This window comes from Protopterus annectens, chromosome 6.part0 (genome assembly GCF_019279795.1).
Source record: "Protopterus annectens isolate FY-2018-M chromosome 6.part0, PAN1.0, whole genome shotgun sequence".
Taxonomy (NCBI): domain Eukaryota; kingdom Metazoa; phylum Chordata; order Ceratodontiformes; family Protopteridae; genus Protopterus; species Protopterus annectens.
In genome coordinates, this window is record NC_056737.1 from 762,278,100 (window position 1) to 762,300,279 (window position 22,180).

General features: G+C 44.8%; 1 protein-coding gene across 3 annotated transcripts in view; it reads left to right on the forward strand.

The window, feature by feature from the left end:
* Positions 1-22,180, forward strand: part of AP5M1 (adaptor related protein complex 5 subunit mu 1) — an 857,482-nt gene that overhangs the window by 182,414 nt on the left and 652,888 nt on the right. For all 3 annotated transcript variants that reach the window (XM_044074440.1, XM_044074442.1, XM_044074441.1), the window contains one exon: positions 3,653-3,880. In XM_044074440.1, the coding sequence (XP_043930375.1) occupies positions 3,653-3,880 (228 nt within the window). The remainder of the gene's footprint in view (positions 1-3,652; positions 3,881-22,180) is intronic.

Here is a 22,180-nt window from a genome sequence, read left to right on the forward strand (position 1 = left end):
GCATTCCCTGTGCGAAAAGACTGGGGAAGGCGGTTTATGGGTGATTCGTGAGCAGCAGCTGTGGAAAAGGTGAAAAATAATAAAGGGCATTATTAGCAAATGATTTGAGCACTCATGTGGTCTCTACAGCTCTGCAAGACCTTTTCAAGCTTAAAGATTGCTCACAGTACTGGTGCTGAAGAATGGGTAATGAAAAAAAACAGTCAAAATCATGATTTACCATAGCAGAAAGCATATGCTACAATGCTACTTTCAAAAGATGGAGAGAAAAAAACACTCCAGAAATGAGAAAACAAGTGTAGTAGTATGTAGTGGTCCTTTAAGTCCTGTCAAGGCTACAGCTTTTACTTTTGGTTATCTGTGACTCACTATTTGTCAGAGTAAGTGCTTAAAGGTAGTAATTTCCAGAACCATTAATTCAGAATGTAGATTTGGATACATTTAGAAGGAACAAAAAGCGAAGATGTAATTGTCAGTAACTCCTGGTTATAACACGCATCATATTGCAGAAGTTTTGCAGCCATATAATAAACTGCATACTTTGGAACTGTCTGCACTGAGATGAAGCCAGGAGGGTAGTAGTAGTAGTGCTTTTAAAATGGCTAGGCTTCCAAGAAAAAGAGATCTATTGAGGAAATGTTAAGTACATCCAAGTCCAGCAAGGAAAACAGCAGCTCTCAGCAGAGTGAAGTTTTAATAGCATTCACTTGCGTAAATTACTTTTCAGATATTACAAAATCTGTCACCTGTGAAGCTCGATACTTAAGTAATTTAAAAAAATGTTTATTACTTTTTACATTGGGAACACACCACAACAGCAGAGACCAGGAATAGGAATTTACTATACCCTTGGCCCTGAGGCCCTTACAAGCCTAGCCAAGAATTTAGCTCATGTTCCAACAAGTCAGCACCCGATGCCACTGTCCAGCAGGGACACAGGTGGAATCCCAGGGGTGTATTTTCTGTTCCCCATCCAGTTATCCAGGTTGTACTTAAAAAGGGTTAATGAGGTACTCTGCTTGACATGGAGAGGGAGTCTGTTCCACAAAAGGGGGAGTCTCTGGGACACAAATCTGTCCCGCCAACAAATCCTATTGATGTCACAGACCAGGTTGAGGCTGAGCATGTGGGTTACTCGAGCGGAGCTTGACTTGCAGATATGCAGCAGTCCCATCAAAGCGGAGTCTGAGATTGCTTTGTATGCCAGACAGAGGTCACACCTGTAAGGAGTCTGTAGGAGACTGAGTAGAGGGATAGGGCCTTTAGCCTATCTGTGTAGGGTAGAGGTTTGAGGCCCTGGATTTTCCTGGTGAGGAACCTCTGTGGATTCTCCAGCTGCTGCATGTGCTTTGAGGTACATGCCGAAAGGGGCATTGTACCTCACAAAGTTATAGAAGGAAAAAGACTAATGAGCTACTGGATCTGCCCAAGTGTAAGCAGCTATCCCTTTACTACCACGTGTTTTCTTCCATCTGTCTGAGATGTCAGCAATTATCTTGACTCTATATGTTGATCTGTCCTCTACATGTAATTGTATAGTACATTCCATGCCCCCTACTACCTACCTTTTAAATAGTTTTTCTTCGGTCTGAGTTGAATTGCTCTCGTTCTCATACTTGCCCCTTGACAGAGTGGAATATTCAAATTCTTCATATTTCTAGGGTAGCCATCCTAAGCCAAGTTATTTGTAGCAATCCAGCCTGTTCATTCCTTTTCACTATTTTAAAAATCGTCCTTACTTCCTACCAGCCAGGCCTCCTTTCCTCTGCATTTATTCCAGAACTGGATGCCACCCTCCAAATGTAGCCCCACTAGTGTCTTGTACAGTGGTGCAAGGACTTCTGCTTTTATGTAATCCACTTTCCTAGATGTTCTTCCCAATATCCTTTTGGCTTTTGCACAGCTTTGCAAGATTCAGTTTAGGAGGACTTGTGAAACACCCAAATTATTTCCTGATCTGTTCTTCAAAGGACTATCCCTGAAACATTGTATAGTTTCTTCTGTTGTCAACACCACAGGATAGGGATGTGTACCTTTATACATAAAATCCATAGTGATCTTCCCAAGTCAGATGATATCATTTGTTTATATGCATATAGCCACTGGTGAAATGTAGACAGCATTTTTTGTAAACCTTAATTGTTATAACAGGATATTCTTTTGCATTGATCTTACTTGGATATTATAATAGTCATCAGAATATGATCATGCCCAGATGAGCTGTGCTTCAGAAACTGATTCCAGGTTTGAGTGTCAAAACCATAAAGCTAAAGCTGGCTCCCTGGCGCAGAAGGATAAAACATTCATTCTTCCCCCATATGACCAAGGTCTGAGTAACTTCCAGAAAACTGGAAGAGTCAGCTGGGGAGGGATGGGGAGTGAGTCATGGACATCAGTGCACCATCCTGAGGAAATGGAGTTAGTTTGGTCCAGTTTGAGAGCTCCACTTTTAGAAAGGCTTGAGATAGCAGCTCGGTACGTTTGGACTAGGTGAGCAAAAGCCTCACTCCCAGGAACAGAATGCTGTTGCTGTCGATGAGCACTGCATAATATGTGAAAGCATGCTCTCGCACCTCAGCACTACAGAACATTGGACTGTGTGCTCTAGCCAGAAGCGGAGACAGTTGTAGGCACAATAAATGATAAACGTAGCCCAGACAATGATGAACTGCTGTAATTCAACATATTTTTCCCTCACGCTGTCTGTCTTCAAAGGTTTGGTTCCAGTAGTGAAATCCCTACAGCAGACAGGGAAATGTCAGATGGCTAAGGCAGATGCATTGCTTGAACAGGATATGGGAGCAAATATATCTGTGGGCTGCTGACTTAGGCTTGATGATCAGACCGGGAAAAATACAGTACAAAAAATAAATGTATAAACTGCAAAGAGAAATAAAATTTTACTTTCCTATATTAACCTTCTGGTAGTCCCTTCAAAGTATAAAGACTCTATGCAGTAGAGATTTCTCTAAACTTGATGAAATAAAGATTGCTAGACTTAATAGCCTGAATTTAGAAGTGTTAGAAAGTTCCTGAAAAGGGTGAGAGGGGCACTCTTTTCTTCAGAATTGTAATGGACAAGTGAGATACTTTACTGGGGGAACGACCGTCTTTAAGATAGAACAACTTCAGTAAATGTTAAAATAGACTGTAGTTTTGCCCAGTCTAAGGGGAAAAAAGAAAACCAAGATGTTCAACCTGGAGCTGAGGGTAAGGGAAGGGGGTGAATCTTTTTCTGTGGTTGCTGTACCCACACCCATTCTGTGCACATAATCATTTACTTTTTCTTATACATATTAGTTCATTTATATGTAAATATGTAACATTTTCATAGTTTATACATTGTTCTTTAAACATTCACTTATTTTATTGGGTGGTTTCAGTAAATTATGTATAATACATGTACAGATAAAGAAGTACAAGTAATCAGCTTGTTCTACTAATTTGTCAAACTATCCATAACAGAGAGATCTGTGTAGTTTACTGTGTTTGGTATGTTCTTATACAGTTGACAATGCAGAGGTTAGCTGCGTAAGTAGATTTTTTCTGTCAGCAGCATTTTGTCCTTTACACATCGGAAAATATAATGATGCCTTAATGATTTATCTTGTTTTGAAGCACTTAGTAACTTCCTGACTCAATATTTCCACAGTGTGATTTGGAAGGAATTCTGCCAACTGTGACTATCAACCTGAACTTGCCTCCCAATGGTTCACCCCTTCAGGATATCCTGGTTCACCCGTGTGTGACCTCTGTAGATTCCAGCATCATTACTTCAAGCAGTGTTGATGAAGCAAGTGATTCTGCCTTCACGGGGCCTTACAAATTTCCATTCTCACCCCCTTTAGATTTGTTCCACCTTTGCTACTATACTTCTCAGGTATGGAGCCTTACAGAAAAACTGCACAACACTGTAAAATTTCAAAATGTTTGAAGACTAAGATGCACACATTTGAAGTGTTTTAAATGATTGATTGAAAACTTTGAATGTCAGTGTGTTTTCATTTTGCTTTGTTAAATATATAGTTCTGAAGTAGTGCTGCAGTATAGTGAGGACAGACAGTAATTGGCCATTTGAATTTGCTGACAGTAGCACTTGTGTAAAACTGGGTGCACACATGGGTTTCACTATGTAGAATTTATTTTTACTACAGAAACTGTACAGTGCAGGTATGTTTTAATTCATTTACACCTATGAGCGGTGTAGTTTCACACCTCCAGTGACCTGAGAATTTCCTTCTTGGACAGCTTTGTTTGGGCTGTTTTTCTGAAAATATAGTTGCATTTAAACAAATCTAAATATCAGAAAAAAAATCATGCTCAGAGTGTACAACAAATGTGCAACGAACACAGTAATCTTTGCACTGGTTATACTATTGTTTAGCTAGTTATAATGCTGTTTTTTATATTAAGCAATCATTCACAAAAATGAGTGTTAGTAAAATTAAATAGCTTTAATTGTCTGTGTAATCTTAGCAGTTAGACTGATATTGTCATCATCAGTTTTGTTTCTGCAGGTATTAGCTACATTTTGATGTAGTGCGATTTTGTTAATTTGATTGTGTTTAGGATGTAATTACAACATTATGAAAATGTAAATATGTCTGAAGCTGTACAGTTTGGACACAGTGCATCATTTTTCTGTTATTGTGTATGCTTTCATTTGATGTCAAAACTGGACCATAGACGGTCACTCATTCAAATTATTAACACAAATATTAACATATTAACACACAATCACAGTTCTGTAGGAAAGTTTTATTTATTATTGTGCATCCTATTTTTGGGTCATGTTACATTTGTAAGCTTTATGCTAATTCAATCTGTGGCATGTAGCTCAGTGCTTTAGAATGGACAGTCACTTGAATGTTTCAGTCAGTTATAGCAGTAATTAATAATACTTATGACAACTTGCAAAACAAATGCAAATATCCCTTATATAGTCTGTGCTTCTAACTGTGATCTCTTTTGTGTCTCATCCAGCCTGTAGAAACGATACTGCTTTGGCCATACAAATTATGCATGCAGTCATGAAAATATGATGGTATATAAAGTGCATATGCTCCTAAGCCATCTAGTTTCTAGTTTCTGCAGCTGTACAGCAGAGGAACCAAGTAGCAGTGTTATGTTCATTGCCAGCATGTGGGCATGAATATAATGCTGTACATTACCCCACAACATGCACTACTTTGAAGTTATTAATACAGATTGTTAGCACATAGCACATTTTCATAACTGGACAGAAACTAATTGCGGGCTCTGTTCTGTACATTCCACTTGTCACTGGACATGTGTTAGCTATTTGGTGTTTCTCAATAGTTTTAAAAGAGCTGGCAGGTCAGTGTAATCCAGTCACAGTCTATAATTTGTTTAGGTTCACTGCAAAACAAATGATAGCATCTTATGCCAGCTGTGGTATCTAATCATTCTTTTTTTTTAATCCAGGGAACTAGTTGAGACAGTACTAATGTGGCCACACAGTTGTGCACACAAAGTATGTTCATGTATAATATGCATATTTGCCTAATTAGCCATTCAAAAGTAAATTCTCTGAAACTGTACAGCTCCAAAATTCTTTATTGCAGAGTTCATTTGCCATAATGTAAACTTGATTCCCTAAAGTACTTAGTAACGTTGTCTGTTTTACATTAACATACAGCATATATCCGTAACTGGACAGAAACCATTTAGAGTTTCTATTCTTGTGCATCCCTTTATATTCTTCAAGCCAACAACAAAACAGCTCTTGATGACAGTCAAGAATGCAGATGTGACTAGCATACCATACAAAACCAATATCTGATACATCAGGTAGAAACTGCCCTGCTATTATACTTTTTCCATTATGTCTGTACTTTTCTTAGAATAGGATTTAGACTTGCAACTATGGAGGATGCAATTCCACATAGGCTGAAATATACTATAATGCAGTACAAAGTCCAGTTCTAAAGCCACATTGCTGTATAGTGATGAAAGCATGTGGAGTCCCCCCCCCAAACAAAAGTTTTGTAGTCTACTATAGGTTCAGAAGAATTGGTCTCTTTAATGGCAGACAGCAAGAGGATGGGCATTATCAGGCAGCCTCCAGCCATGGACTTGTTATTACAGTCAAAAGCAGGAAGAACACAGTGACCACTGTACGAGCAGTGAATCACTGCCTGCTAACCTTCTAAACCATATTCTAACAGGAAATTCAAGCTGACCCCTTCTCCAGCATCAAAACCAAGTTTTGAGGACAACAGTACAATCATAAACAGCACAACACCAGCTTTGTACACAGTAGGGATACAAGTAATCTGCTTGTATAATGATGTACATTTCTGAACTTGTATTATCCTCCACTAAAACATGTTAGCCCCTTGCCCAAAACCGCTGCTATTCATAAAGCTTAAGAAAATCCTTACGATCGGCAGAGTAACATGTATGATATGTGGTAATCCTGTTTTATAAACGCTGTGCACCAACCTCCTTATCACCACCCCAACAAATTACAAGGTCCTGCACTATGTACTTAATTTGACTAGTTTATTTCATGTACTGAAGGTTAACAGTGCAGCTGATGTCTATCTTTTTTTGGAATTTTTGGCTGTTTCTATTGAAGAAGCCAACACTCGGACATCTTCAGTTGCTAGGGAGGAAATGAGTATTGTGACTGCACTCTTCAATCAAAACCAAGTTCTTTAACTGCAGAGGAAAGGAGTACTGTAAATTAACTTTTTTAATCAAAATTAATGACCTCACTTTTGATTAACAAGTGCAGTCACAATACCCCCCCTTTTCTTGCTCCAGCAGTTATTGCAAACAGATATCTGAATGTTGGTATCTTCTTTGTTATGAAGTACCGGACTATCCTGCTTTACATCATCCCCTTTACATAATTCATATTAGAGTTATACACTGCATGCCATAGAAGGGTTATTCTGTCCATGTATTCTGCTGAATTCTTTGGTGTTAACAATGTCTAAATAAAATTGAGCCTTGCCTTTGGGAGAAAACAAATTTGACCAATTAACAAGACCTCAGTTTCCTTGAAGTGTGTTTTCTGATAGGAAATAGTTTCTAAAGTGAGATCACAAATACCTGTGTATTTGTGGAAGATGAAAACTGCTGCACCTGTACCCTAAAATATGTAAATAGTTTCAAAGATAGTTATTAGGCATGAGGTTCAGTAGACCATTGAGGAGCCTAGTCCAATTTCCTAATTCCCCTAGAGCACTATCTGATTAAGTGGCTTGCTCATTGTCAAACAGTAGACAAATGGAGACTGAGGAATCAAACTCTGGACAACAGGAAGGAGCTGGTTAACAATTTATAATCTTTATCCTCTATGCTAACTGACAAACTATGATACAATGTTTTACAAAATGGAAAAGAAGAATGGTCTGCATTTTTGCCTCCACTGTTTCCTTTCAAAAAACTTTAATGGAAGTGATTCAAGCAGTTGTAAAATACGTTACCTTAGTCAATTTAGCTGTTTTGGATTCCGTCCTTCCCCTGGCATTTCACAGTGCATCAAGTTACTGTTCATAATTTCTGCTGTGCACAGAAAGACATTTCAGCACAAATTTTCTCAGTTGCATATGTAAAAAAAAAAAAAAAAAATCCTTTTGTTGCAGGTTGTCTGCCACTGCTGTCCAGTCACCCTTTATTCATTGATTCTCTCCACTGTTACGAAAATCCTTTGTAAAGAAAGAAAGAAACAAAAAAGGCTTAATATGGGGAGCAGCATGAGAATGCATGTTTGGCTGACGTATCTGGAGAGTTCTGAACTAAGCTGCAAAGATGTCTGATACCAGCAAAGAATCAGCCAGTCTGTTGGATGGGGGAAATTGTCTATGCAACTCTTAATGGTTTCAGGGAGAAAAATGAGGAGGAGCAGAGGAATGGTGTTACTTTGACTGAAATTTGTAAGAAGATAAATGTTTCCATACCAGTCTTATGCCGGAAGGAAAAACAGATTGCTAATACTTTCTTTCATGTGGTATTGATGCCATAGAATTCAGAATGCATTCCTTTGGGAAACAGCAATTCTTAGATAAATTTTGGCTGGAAGTTAATTCTTTTTCCTTCAAATTTTCAAACGGCAATACCGTATTTTTATTACATATAATCGCAAATACATAATCAAGGGATAAAACAATCCTTGCCATGCATCCATAATGACAAAAGTTAAAGAATACATGCAGACTAAATGCTGTAATGCCTTATTCAGGCTGCTTGTGCAATATGGAGGTGCTCTTCCTGCCTCAGGCATTGTAAGAGCCATTCATAATCATATACAAGCAGTGCTGCAGGCACAAATGAGTTAAGATTGTCCACATTCTGTATTAATTCATTGCCTGTCTTACAAGATGATACACCTGCCTTCTTTCAGTAGTATTCCTTAGCAATTTAATATCCTAGCAAGTTAGCTGCTGATTCAGTTTTAATAAACTTGGAATGGTCCATTTGTGTGCCTACTTCTCTAAGCCTCACTACTAATATTCATTATCCTGAAAGTCTCTGATTTTATCTGTCAGTGTTACTCCAGTAGTGGTTGTGAAGCAGCTGTGTTGTGCTGCTCTTTTTTAACCTTACTTAAGGAATTCTCTTAATTGCCCTACATCAGCAATGTATTTTGTAATTTATACATTGAATGAAGCAGGAAGTCAGACATGACCGTGCTTGTGCTACTATATAAAATGCGATGTTAAGTTGTCTATCTCGCCTTCATTCTTGCTGGTTGGGTTCGGAGCCGATCCTCTGCTCCGACTCGGCCATCTTCTAAAGTTCGAGAGCTATTTACTGGCTCGAGGCCTCCCCATATCCCGCAATACCTGGCGCTAGATCCCCAGATCTCGTTTGCCGCTTCTGCTACGAGGTTGCTTTTGCTGGCTCAGGTCGTATTTTTGTCTTTTGATAGGTTTTATATAAAAACTTTTCATATAAATAGTTAGCGTTTAGTTCTTATTATAGTAGTTTAGTACTTTTTGTCTCTGTGTAGTTTTAGATCTATTCCATCCCCTTAGAAAACTCGTTTTTACTGTTAGAGAGTTTTCCCCTCCCCCCTCTGTTTTTCTCTCTTCAAGGTAGCCGTTTTAGTTAGAGGCTAACCCTTGTCCTCTAAAATACCTTTTGTAGTGTTTTCAGGTAGAAATAGTTGTAGTACTTTACTTTTTATAGCATATATATATATATATATATATATATATTATAGTTATAGTGTGTGTGTGTTGTTAAGGTGTGGTAACTGTTTTTTTTTTGTGTGTACGGTTCTACTACTGTTGTACTGTTGGCCTTTTTTTCCTGTGATTTTTTTTTTTTTACAGGATGTCCAAAGATACTAACGTATCGGGATTCAAGAAGTGTGACTCATGCTGTCAGAAAATGTCTCTGACAGATGGTCACACTTCTTGTGTCTACTGCTTGGGCGCCCTACACCTGCAGGACTCTTGTTCGGTGTGTCACGCCTTTAGTCCAAGAGTCCTGCAGGAGCGTAGGAATAAGTTAGAGGATTACTAAAACCTGAAGGGTCACCTGCTAAGACTCAGCCAGGGAAACCCTCCAAGCTGTCGCCTCCCAGCTTGGAGCCGTCATCTGGTATGGCGTCTGCTTCGACTTCGGTTCCGGCCGGAACCGAAGTGCCTGCCTCTCAGTCGGCTCCGATCCTGATGTCGGAACCTTCAGGGAGCCGAAAGCGTTCTAGGTCCCCATCCCTAGAGTCGATTCGCTCGGCTCCGGGGTCACCTCTGTTACACTCGGAGCGAAGTCACCGATCTCACTCTTCTCGGTCTTTAAGACTGTCTGACCATGACTGGGAGAGAGTGGTGAGCAGACTTCTGAAATCGCAGGCCCTGGCTAAAATGCTATCCAGCCCCCCTCATCAGGGTTCGGCTCTGCCCATCTCTACAGTAGTTCCTCCTTCGACTCACCCCTTGAGTTCGGAGACGGAGCTGGTTGGGGTTCGGATCGTGGAACCGTCGGTGCCGATACCTACCCTTTCGGTTCCTTCGGCTCCAATCACTTCCATGGCACTGTCCTTGGAGGGATCTGGGTGCCGAGACTCCCTCGTCGGTTCCGAGGGGGCAAGTGGCATTGCACCCTTGTCCAACCCCGTTCTCCCTCTCGGAGCTTCGGCGCAGGTGAGCTCGGCTCCTACATCGGCCTCGGAGCCATCCCTCTCGGTGCCGGGGAGGGTTCCGGTCTCTTTGGAGCCTGAGCCACCTTCTCTGCCGGGAAGGGGTGCCTTTGAGGTCATGAGGAGTGTGCTGGCCCCTCAGTCAGCCCCATGATCAGCCTCTTCAGCTTCTCCCCCCATGGTGCCTGCATCTGCCTCTGCCCCTCCTCCAAACCCCAAGCGAGGAGAACAAGCGCTCCAGGTCGCCCCAGTGGGCACATCCTCCTCTTCCGAGACCTCCCCTGATCATTCAGAGGAGCCCCCTCGAAAGAGGAAATGTAAGAGGAAGCATGTTGACTCCCCTGAGTCTGTCACTTCGGATACCGACTTAGAGGATTCAGAAGGGTCCCCGAGGTTCCCCTCTGAAGATGTCTCCTTCTCAGACATCCTTGAGATGCTTAGGCAGAGGGGGAACTGGACTACCCTTAACCCTTCTGAGGATGAGTCGGTATATCTGGACGCATTTGGTTCTCACCACTCCACCTCCTGGTTGTCTCCGTCTTTCGATCCACTGATGGCAGTGGTGACTCGAAAGGCATGGTCAGCCCCAGACACGGTAGAACCAACTCCCCGAAGGCCCACGAAATTCATCACAGCACCACAAGACAAGCAATTTTTGACAAAGGGTGTCCCTGTTGATGCTATGGTGGTAGCAGCGGCCATGAAAAAGGAGTTGGCTGAGACTTCTTCGTCTGTCCATCCCCCTAATAAGGAGTCTAGGATGATGGACAAATACGGGAAGCGGATGTTTTCCTCAGCGACCTTTTCCATGCGGTTGCTGAACTAATTGTGCCATTTTACATGCCTTCAAAGGGTTCTCCTTAAGGAGCTAGGAGATACCCTTCAAGATCCATCAGCTGCGGGATCCCAGGATAAGATTACCTCCCAGCTGGTGACTCTTAATTCGATAGTGAACTCCTCCATGCGGCTCATTTCTTATGTGGCCGATGGGGCGAGTAGAGCCGCAGGCACAGGTGTGGCCTTGAGAAGGCATGCTTGGATGCGGTTATGTAACTTTGCGGACCCCTTTAAGGCGTCTTTCACCAATACCCCTTTTGATGGTTCTGCTCTTTTTGGACCACAGGTGAAGGATACCCTTAAGGTGTGAGCAGGAAGGCAAGACTCTCCCTGCTGTGGGAGTCCGTTTTTTCCACTCCTTCTAGACCATACCCCAAAGGTCAGAAAAGTGTGGTTCCAGAAACCCCAGGGAGCCGTGCCTGACACAGGTGGTGAGTTTCCCTCCAGGGGCAGAGGAGGGAACAACAATAGATGCCGCCCTTGAAGCAGAGGGGGCCCGCAAAATCAGGGCAGCAGAGATTCCTTCTCTGACAAGCCCTTCCAGCATCCCTGAGGGGCTGCCCGCCTTCGGAGGCAGTCGGGGGAAAATTATCGCTGTACCCAAAAGCCTGGCAAGACATAACTCAAGACAGATGGGTACAGTCTATCATATCCGGAGGTTACATAATTCCCTTCGTTCATACCTCCTTAAGGTCGAACAAATCCCTTCCAGATGTTCCACCCAGTCTAAGGGAACAAGCAGTCCAAGAGATCTCAAAACTGCTACAGAAAAGAGCCATCCAACGAGTCCCAGCAGACCAGCAAGGATCTGGAATTTACTCAAGGTTCTTTTTGGTACCAAAAAAGACAGGGGACTGGAGACCCATTTTGGATCTCAGCAGACTAAACAGATCTGTACAAAGAACGACGTTCCGGATGGTCACGCTTCAGTCCATTCTACCCTTTTTGGGTCAGGACAATTGGATGTGCTCCATAGATCTTCAAGATGCGTACTACCATATCAAAATGGACAGGCGCTCCAGAAGATTCCTCCGCTTCCGGCTGGGAGCCAGTCATTATCAGTTCCGAGCTCTGCCCTTTGGTCTCACCACAGCCCCCAGGGTGTTCACCAAATGTATGGCAGTAGTTACCTCTCACCTGAGATGGCAAGGATTCCAGGTGTTTCCCTATCTAGACGACTGGCTCCTTACTGCTACCACCAGACATCAGCTGCTACGAGCCAGGAACTACACCATCCAAACTTGCTCCAAGCTAGGTATCACAATAAATTTCGAAAAGTCTGCATTGTCACCTTGTCAGTCTATAACCTTTATAGGTGCAAGTTTAAGTACAAAAGCCATGTCAGTGAGACTTCCGTTACAGAGAGTATTAGATATTCGCCATGTACAGGTGTTATTAGGATGCAAGAAAATTCAGGCCAGATTCGTCCTAAAGACATTGGGCCTCATGGCAGCAGCGATCATACTAGTCCCCCTGGCTCGTTTTCATATGAGGATTCTTCAGTGGTTGCTTTTCACCCAATGGTCATTTCTACAACTTCCAATGTCTCACATGATTATGATTACACAGACATGCAAAGACCAGCTTGCTTGGTGGATCGTTTCCCCGTTAGTACCCCAGGGCAGACCATTTGTTCTTCCTCCTCCAGTAGCCACGGTGACCACGGATGCCTCCCTGATCGGGTGGGGGGGGGGCACTTTCAGGGCAGAACAGTCCAAGGCACATGGCAACCCCATGAGTACCATCTGCATATCAATGTCTTGGAGATGAGAGCTGTGCTTTTGGCGTTGCAAACTCTTCAGAACTCTCTTCCCACCAGAACCATTGCAATTCAGACAGACAATATGTCGGTAGTGTGGTACATCAACAAGCAGGGCGGAACCAAGTCCTACCCCCTATGTCGAGAAGCACTCAGACTCTGGCAATGGGCAATCTCTTCCCAGCAGTTTCTGATGGCAACGCACATCCCTGGGAAGTCCAACGTTATAGCGGACAGGCTGAGCAGAGCAATTCTCATGCATCACGAGTGGTCTCTCAATCATACAGTGGTGGACCAAATCTTCCGCAAATGGGGTCAGCCTTGCTGCGACCTTTTCGCCACCCCCTTCAACAGCAAGTGTGACAGTTTCTTTTCTCTCCTCCCTCTTCCCGGATACCCTCCCAGAGATGCTCTAATCCACAATTGGCCTCAGGGTCTTCTTTATTCATTCCCTCCATTTCCCCTTATTCCCAAACTAATACAGAAAGCTACCGCGCTGGGATGCAAGATGATCCTCATTGCCCCCTACTGGCCTCGACAAATTTGTTTTCCGTTCCTGTATCATCACCTCCTGGAGCAACCCTGGACCCAGTACCAGACCTCCTGATCCATCAGTCAGGCAGGCTGCACCAATCCCTGCAATCTCTCAACCTCACTGCTTGGTTGCTCCACTTCCAATCTTAGCCAGGCTTCTGGACATTTCCCAATCGGTGCGTGAAATCATCTTATCTTCGCACAAATCTACCACCAGAAAAACTTATGCTAGTAAGTGGAAACATTTCTCTTACTGGGCAGAGTCTAAAAACATAGATCCCTTTTCAGCCCTGGTCCACCACGTTTTAGATTTCTTAGTGGAACTTTTTCAGGCTGGGTCCTCTTCTGCCACCATTAGAGTTCAGTTAGCCTATCTGTAACTAGTATCATGTCCCATAAGCTTTGCAAAGCTTTTCTCAAAGGGACTACTTTGCTCAGGCCCCCAGTAAGAGATCCCCCGCCTCCGTGGGATCTTAATTTGATCTTAGCTTCCCTAATATTGCCCCCCCTTTGAACCCACAGCTTCATGTTCCTTAAAGTTTCTTTCTTGGAAAACCCTCTTTCTTGTGGCAATTACCTCAGCCAGAAGAGTTTCCGAACTCCAGGCCCTTTGTGTTCGCCCTCCTTATTTAGTTTTCCATAATGACAGAGTTTCGCTCAGGACTAATCCCTCCTTCCTTCCTAAGGTACCTTCTGAGAGTAATCTGAATCAGTCCATTGATATTCCGGTCTTCTTCCCAAATTATTCCAACAAAGCTGAACATAAATTACATCAGTTGGATGTTCATAGACAATTACGTTTCTACTTGCATAGGACTAAACAAATTAGAAAATCAGATAAGCTCTTCCTGTCCTATGCTGAAGGTAAACAAGGTCTACCAGTGTGTAAAGTAACTATCTAGGTAGTTGACTTCTGTTATTACTTTGATTTATCAATTGAGGAACAAAGAGCTCCCTGCTAAACCAAAAGGCCACTCTACTAGGGCTTTAGCTACTTCTGTAGCTTTTCAGGCAAGATTATCAATGGAAGCCATTTGTGCGGCAGCTACATGGGCCACTCCCCATACATTTATTTCTCATTATAAGTTGGATGTGGCCTCTAGGAGCAGAGCTGATTTTGGTTCCACTGTGCTGAAGAGTCTGTTCCGATGAGCCACCCAGGACTGAGGTGCTAGGGACGCTGTCCCAACCAGCAAGAATGAAGGCGAGATAGACAACTTAACATTAAGAAGTTATGTACCTACCATAACGTTCCATGTTAGTTGTCTTCTTCTCGCCTTCTTTCTTGCGTCCCACCCTCCGTCCCCCTATCCTAATAGACCGAGAAGAGTTGCCCTCTGAGTTCCTTTTAGCTGGCTGGGTCTTATCTGGTTTGTTCCCTCAACCTTTTAGCTCTATAGCTAAACTTATGCTGTTAGGACAGATGTCCTTATATTTGTCTGTAGTTAGGTCTACCAACCGAGATCTGGGGATCTAGCGCCAGGCATTGTGGGTTATGGGGAGGCCTCGAGCCAGTAAATAGCTCTCAAGCTTTAGAAGATGGCCGAGTCGGAGCCGAGGATTGGCTCCGAACCCAACCAGCAAGAAAGAAGGCAAGAAGAAGACAACTAACATGGAACGTTATGGTAGGTACATAACTTCTTATTATCTGATAAGAAGAGATCCATCCTCTGTAATAGCAGGACTAAGGCCATTAGACTCTAGGACAGCTCAGCACATTAAACTTTCCTAGGCTACCACAGCCTTTCTCCCTATCCTATGATGCACTGTGGTTCAATTCCTGTCAAGATGTATGCTGATGCACTCGGCTTCAGATGCTGTAAATGACCCTAGGCTATTGGTTATCAGAGCTCTTATTTAATGTTTTCAAACTTTTGTGACCTGTCTTCATGTGTTTTATTTGTTAGAAGTAATTTTCTGACTCACTTTGTTACAATTTTTAAAGTTTTAGTGGATTTTTTCCCTTCACCCCATTGGGCCTACCTATGCTTTAGTGCCATCTTCAAATTTACTAAAATAGAATTTGTTAGATTACTATAACATTATAAATTGTTAATTATTCTTCTGTTTATTTCAGTAGATAATTATTATTCTTTGTTTATTTCGGTGGACTTTTGTCCCTTATTAAAAATGGAAAAATGGATTTATCCTTTAGAAAGTGCACCTGCACTTTCTAATACAGGATAAGGTTTAATTACGAGAAGGGTGTAATGCTTATAACACTATAGATGTCAAAAATTTTGTTTTAGAGTTGTAAGTAGTCTGATTGGTGTCTTGGCCGATACCCCAGTTTAAAGCTGAGGACCAAAATATGTCTTTTGCCAATTAAGTAAACAGATAGTATGTATATTTTCTGTGTACAGTGTGTCTTTGCTCTATCAAATATGCACCTGGGTTAAACTGTAGTAAAGGTTAAAGTTAGGCAAAGATGCGTTATTTATCAGCATTATAACTCTTTGTTAAACTAAGCCGTATAGCTTCTTACTAGAGTTCCTAACACGCAAACACTGACTGACTGTCATTTAAGCAACTGTGATTGCCTAAATCAGTGTTTCTGAAAGTGAGGTCCATATGATAAATTCTAGGGGTCCACAAACTCAGTTGCACCTGCCTAGATTTCTGTCATAGTCAGCGACCGACCTTGTAAATGAAAAAAGAAAAGTTGCACTGCTCATCCACAATTTAAAAAAAAGAAAGAAACAATTAAAAAAAAGAAAGAAACTTTCCTGTTTGTGGCTGAGTAGTTTAATTTCTGTGTTTGCGGCTAAGCAGCTTCTTGCCCTGAGGTTTTAGAGAAGGAGGAGGATCACCCCACTCTGATGGATGTCCTGCATTTCCAGAAAACAAACAGCACCAGAATTACCCTAAAGATTAGTCTAAAGACTTAAACCTTGCCTGCGATATAAATCGGACCTGCTGGAGCGATAGGTATGTATCTCAGAGACTACCCCGTCTCTGTAATAGGCTCCCCATCCATGTGAAGCAGAGTTCCTCCCTAACCCAATTCAAGCGCAACTTGGATGGGAAACCAGAAATTCATCCTTGGTTTGGCACCTAAGTCTCTAATGGACACAGGTAACCTGTAAATGGTTCATCTCCCAGGCCCATGTTTACACTTATCAAGGGTATCAGAACTTGTCAGAGATTTGGGATGCATGGCTAGGCTTAAAAAGGCCCTTGTGGTTGTTAGCCTATTAAACACCTAAGAACAAGTTCACGTTTATGGCTGATGCTGAGCAGCTGCTCACTTGTGTTTTCTGCCAGCAGTTAAACTTGGATGGAAATTTTAAACAACTGTTCTGTTCCCTCCAAGTAAGACAGGTCTGGGATTTATGTTATTTATGTTTCTCCCTTTTGCCATCTAATAGAAATTACTGCACAGCTGATGTGGATGATCTTGTTCAAAGACCCGGAAGGTATGTGTGTGTGTGTGTGTGTGTGTGTGTGTAAGAGGAAAGAAAACAGGTGTGTGTGTAAGTGGGAGGAAAGCAGGTGTGCATGTGTGTATGTGTGTGTGTGTGTGTGTGTGTGTGTCTGTAAGAGGGAGGAAAGTGTGTGTGTGTGTGTGTGTGTGTGTGTGTGTGTGTGTGTGTGTGTGTAAAAGGGAGGAAAGTAGGTGTGTGTGTGTGTGTGTAAGAGGTAGGAAAGTAGGTGTTTGTGTGTGTGTGTGTGTGTGTGTGTGTGTGTGTGTGTGTGTGTGTGTGTGTGTGTGTGTGTAAGAGGTGGGAAAGTAGGTGTGGCTGTGTGTGTAAGAGGTGGGAAAGTAGGTGTGTTTGTGTGTGTGTGTAAGAGGTAGGAAAGTAGGTGTTTGTGTGTGTGTGTGTAAGACGTAGGAAAGTAGATGTTTGTGTGTAAGAGGTAGGAAAGTAGGTGTGTGTGTGTGTGTGTGTGTGTGTGTGTGTGTAAGAGGTAGGTAAGTTGGTGTGTGTGTAAGCGGTAGGAAAGTTGGATCTGAAGTAGTTAACTTCATTTGCTCTGCAACCTGTGGGTATCAGATCCGACTCGGATCCGAGCCGGCAACTTTCCAAGCTAATAGAGCCGAGCTCCAAGCTCCTCCCCCTACCCATAATGCTCTGCCATCTCCCTCTAACCCTCAGATCTCGTTTGCCGCGGCTTCCATAAGCTTCTCTAGAATGAACTCTGAGAAATAGTACTGTAAGTCAGTCTTAAAAAAAAAAAACTTCTTTTCTGTCAGATTTTTCCTTTTCTTGGTGTGTGTGAACTCCCCCTATATTTTGTAGTCTTTGTTGGGTAGTTCTCTTGAAAATTTAGTTAAGTTAGTTTTATTCCCCTCCCCCCCTCTGCCTGTGTGAAGGTGTGTGCTTGTGGGCCTACCATTCTTTTTTCTTTTACAATGGCTGAAGGCCCTAAAGCCATTTTCTCAAAATGTACCGAGTGTGGCCATAAGCTGTCTCCAGCAGATGGTCACACTCGGTGTGTCCTTTGCCTGGAGGTTGAACACCTTTCTTCGGGCTGTACTATCTGTGCAGCCTTCAACCCCAGGGCTTTGAAGGATAGGAGGTCGAAGCTCATTCTGGCGGGCCTTTTGCCCCCAGACTCTGCTTCTTCCACCTCGGTGGCACCGGCCGTGGCCGCAGCTGCCCCACCTGTCACTCCTGATCCCCTGGCCGGGACTGACCCTCCCACCTTGACCCAGGAGGAAAGGGAAAGCAGAAAAAAAGAGAGAAAAGATAGAGAAAGAGAGAAGGAGAGGCACCGGAGCCATAAAAGGCGATCCGAATCCATCTCTTCGGCACCGCTGTCTAAAAAGCTCGCCTCTCCCCTTAAGGTCTCTGGGCCTTCCCCCTTTCGGCTCTATTCTCCACGATTCTCCCCGGAGCCGGAGGAGGAGACCTGTTTGCCTTCTAGGTCATCCAGGCGGCCTTCCCGGCTGGCTTCGGTGGCCTCATCTAGATCCACCATAAGCTTGTCAGACGCTGATATGGACTGGATGATGCATCGATTTCTTCAGGCCCAGATGCAGATGGGAGTGCTCTTGCCTCCCCCCCGCTGGGGGGGGGCAGCTTCACACCTTTTTTCACCCCCATCGCTCCTTCTCCAACCCGCTTTCGGGGCTTGGAGCTGTCGGATCCGACTAGCTTCGGAGCCGGGGTATGGTCGGTGCCGACAGTGCTTCCTACTTCGGCGCCGACTGTACCCTCGAGTCTGTCAGATCCATTTTCAGATCCGAGCTCTCGGGGCCGTGAGCTGAACATCAGATCTGAGAGGGCCAGTGGACCTTCGGCTCCGTCAAGGTCGGGGCACACTACCCTTTCGGATCCGGTCGGATCACCTTCGGCGCCAATCCGCACGTCGGATCCGAGGGGAATGCTTTCAGATCCAAGGGAAAGCAGTTCCCCCTTCGGCATTTGATGTTGTGGAGAGGGTCCTCTCGAGGGATTCAAGACCCCAGGCTCTTGCTTCGGATCCACCCAACATTCCCACTCATACGGGCCTGTCCTCCATCATCCAGCCCCAGGAACAGCCTGCGCCTAAGTCCCAGATTGTTCCCATAGGGGAACAGGACATTGTTGGTGAGGCCTCTTCGGACAGCCCCCCCGAGGAGGTCCCTCACAAACGGAAGTGCAAGAGGAGGCACTTGGACTCACCCGAGTCCCTCACAGAGGACACGGACTTGGAGGAAGGGGAATGTTCCCCAAGGTCACCCCCCGAAGACGTCTCCTTCGGAGACATCATGGAAATGTTACGCATTAGAGGGGGGTGGTCTGCCCAAAAACCTTCCTCAGATGAGTCTGTGTTTCTGGAGGCGTTTGATACAGGCCCATCTACCTCTTGGGTGTCCCCTCCCGCCGATCCCCTGGTAGACCTCATTACTACCAGGGCATGGAAGGAACCGGACACTGTTGAGCCAATTCCTAAGAGACCGGACAGGATACTCAGCCCTCCCACGGACAGGACAGTTTGGAGCAAGGGTGCCCCAGTGGATGCCATGGTGGTGGTGGCTGCCACTAAAAATGAATTAGCACAGGAGAGTTCCTCGGTGCATCTTCCAGACAAGGAGTCTCGGATGATGGACCATTTGGGAAAGCGGTTGTTTTCTTCAGCGACCTTCTCTGTAAGGTCACTGAATTATATGGCACATGTGATTAGGCTGCAGCGAGACCTGATTAAAGAGTACGCTGCATCACCCCCAGAGTCCATGTCGGCCGAGGATAAGCGAACCTTCTCGGCTCGAATGGCCACTCTCAAGTCAGTCACCAACACGTCTATACGGCTCCTTTCCCATGCTATGGAGGGTGTGGCTAGAGCTAGTGGAACAGGCATCGTCTTACGTAGACTAGCCTGGCTCCATCTCTGCGACTTTGCAGAACCCTTCAAGGTGTCCAAAACCATCCGCAATATGCTTCTCCAGAGCGAGAAAGACGGGAAGACGTTGTCTGCCATCGGGATCTGCTTCTCGGCTCCTCAGAGGTCCTACTCCAGGCACCAAAGAGGACAACAGAAGATGTGGTTCCGGAAAGCTCAACAATCCCGTTCCACTCCGGATAACTCATCCTTCAGAGGCAGAGGACAGGGTGGACGCCGGCCCAGGGGCAGAGGGGGCCCGAAAAATTTTGGGTCGAGAGAACCTTGCCTGGCTGCTCCTCTCTGGAGGCAGTCAAGGGGTGCTTCTCGGAACACCTAGCGAAATGGGAGTCCATCACAACAAATCGCTGGGTGCTCCAAATCATAACCAGAGGATATTCAATCCCCTTCCTATCTCACCCTCCCCGAGCAACAAAACTCCCCGATGTCCCACCCAATCAGAGGGAGGCAGCAGCATCAGAAATCTTAGGGCTGCTAAGAAAAAGAGCCCTCCAGTGCGTCCCCCCCCCCGAACAATCCGGATCAGGCTTTTATTCCAGGTTCTTTCTGGTGCTAAAAAAGACGGGGGACTTACGACTCATCCTCGACCTGTCAACGCTGAACCTGTCAATTGCCAAGGAAATGTTCCGGATAGTCACTATTCAATCCATTCTCCCACTTCTGCAGGAGAATGACTGGATGTGCTCAGTAGACCTCAAGGATGCGTACTACCACATTTTGATGGGCAGACCATCCAGGAGGTTCCTCCGCTTTCGGCTGGGAGCCAGCCATTATCAGTTCAGGGTCCTACCCTTCGGTCTCACCACAGCCCCCAGGGTGTTCACCAAGGTCATGGCAGTTGTAGGGGCCCACCTGAGGCTTCAGGGAATACAGGTCTTTCTGTACCTGGACGACTGGCTCCTTACCGCCCCCATCAGGCATCAACTCTGCTCAGGCAGGGACTACTTCTTACACCTAGCCCGCCACCTAGGGATCACGATACATCTCCAGAAATCCTCCCTTCAACCCACTCAGATTTTGGAATTCATAGGGCCAGGATAGACACTACTCAATCCAGAGTCTTTCTGACTATGGACAGGCTTCGCAATCTGAGCCTTCACATTCTAGATCTCTTACGATCATCAGCCCCACCAGCGGAACTAGTCCTGAGGGCCCTGGGATCTATGGCAGCGGCCATCAATCTATCCCCCTTCGCTCACCTCAAGATGAGGTTCCTTCAGTGGACGTTACAAGTACAATGGTCCATCCTCTGTCAACCCCTGACCACACCTGTTCCTCTCACCAGGATTTGCAGGGAATCGCTTCTTTGGTGGCTCCACTCCAGAGACCTTCGTGAAGGCCGCCCCTTTGTTATACGTCCTCCCCAAGTCATGGTGACCACGGACACTTCTCTCCTTGGGTGGGGGGGGGGCATTGCATGGGCAGATCCGTCCAAGGCACGTGGACTTTCACAGAGACCTCACTGCATATCAGCGTCCTGGAGATGAGGGCGGTGCTTCTAGCGTTGCAAGCTCTCCATCCCCCTCTCCCTCCAGGAACTATTGCACTTTAAACAGACAACATGGCGGTAGTCTGGTACATAAACAAAATGGGGGGAACCAGATCCTATCCACTTTGCAGGGAGGCAATGAGAATATGGGAATGGGCGATATCCACCAACCGCTTTCTCATAGCAACACACATACCGGGTCAGTCAGACATCCTAGCGGACAGGTTGAGTCAGACGATCCTCTCACCTTACGAGTGGTCTCTGAACCCTGCTGTAGCGAAACAAATCTTTCTCCAATGGGGTCAACCTTTTTGCGATCTCTTCGCCTCGCCTTCGAACATAAAGTGCAGCGAATTCTTCGCTCTGATTCCCCCACCAGCGGAAATCCCCAGAGACGCTCTAGTTCATGCTTGGCCATCCGGTCTTCTGTATGCTTATCCTCCTCTTCCCTTGATGACAAAATTCTTGCAGAAAGCACATCGGTTGGGGAGCAGAATTAACCCCATAGCCCCATTCTGGCCTCGCCAAATCTGGTTCCCTTACCTACGGTCTCATCAAGTACATCCTCCTTGGATTTTGGATCCCAAACCGGATCTAATCTGTCACCCTTTAGGATTGAAGACCCCCAATCTGGACTGCCTGAAGCTGTCAGCTTGGTTGATCCAGTTCCCTTGATGGCTAGGACTCCCGGTATATCATCTTCGGTTAAAGCCATCCTGGTGGCCGCCCATAAACCATCCACCAGGAAGATCTACAACAGTAAATGGAAACGTTTCTCGATCTGGGCGGAGCACAGGAATTTAGATCCCTTTATGGCTCCAATTCCAGCAGTCCTAGACTTTCTTTCACATACCTTTGATCAAGGAGCCAGTGCTTCTACTATTAAAGTTCAGTTGGCAACTATCTCCCACTACCATGTTGGTAACAGCTCAGAGCCGCTAGCATCCTCCAAAATATGCAAGGCCTTCTTGAAAGGAACATTTTTGTTAAGACCCCCCGTTAAAGATCCAGTCCCCCCATGGGATCTTACCCTAGTTCTTCAAGCTCTGACTGGGCCCCCCTTTGAGCCCACGGCTTCAGTCGATTTGAAATATGTATCATGGAAAATGGCCTTTCT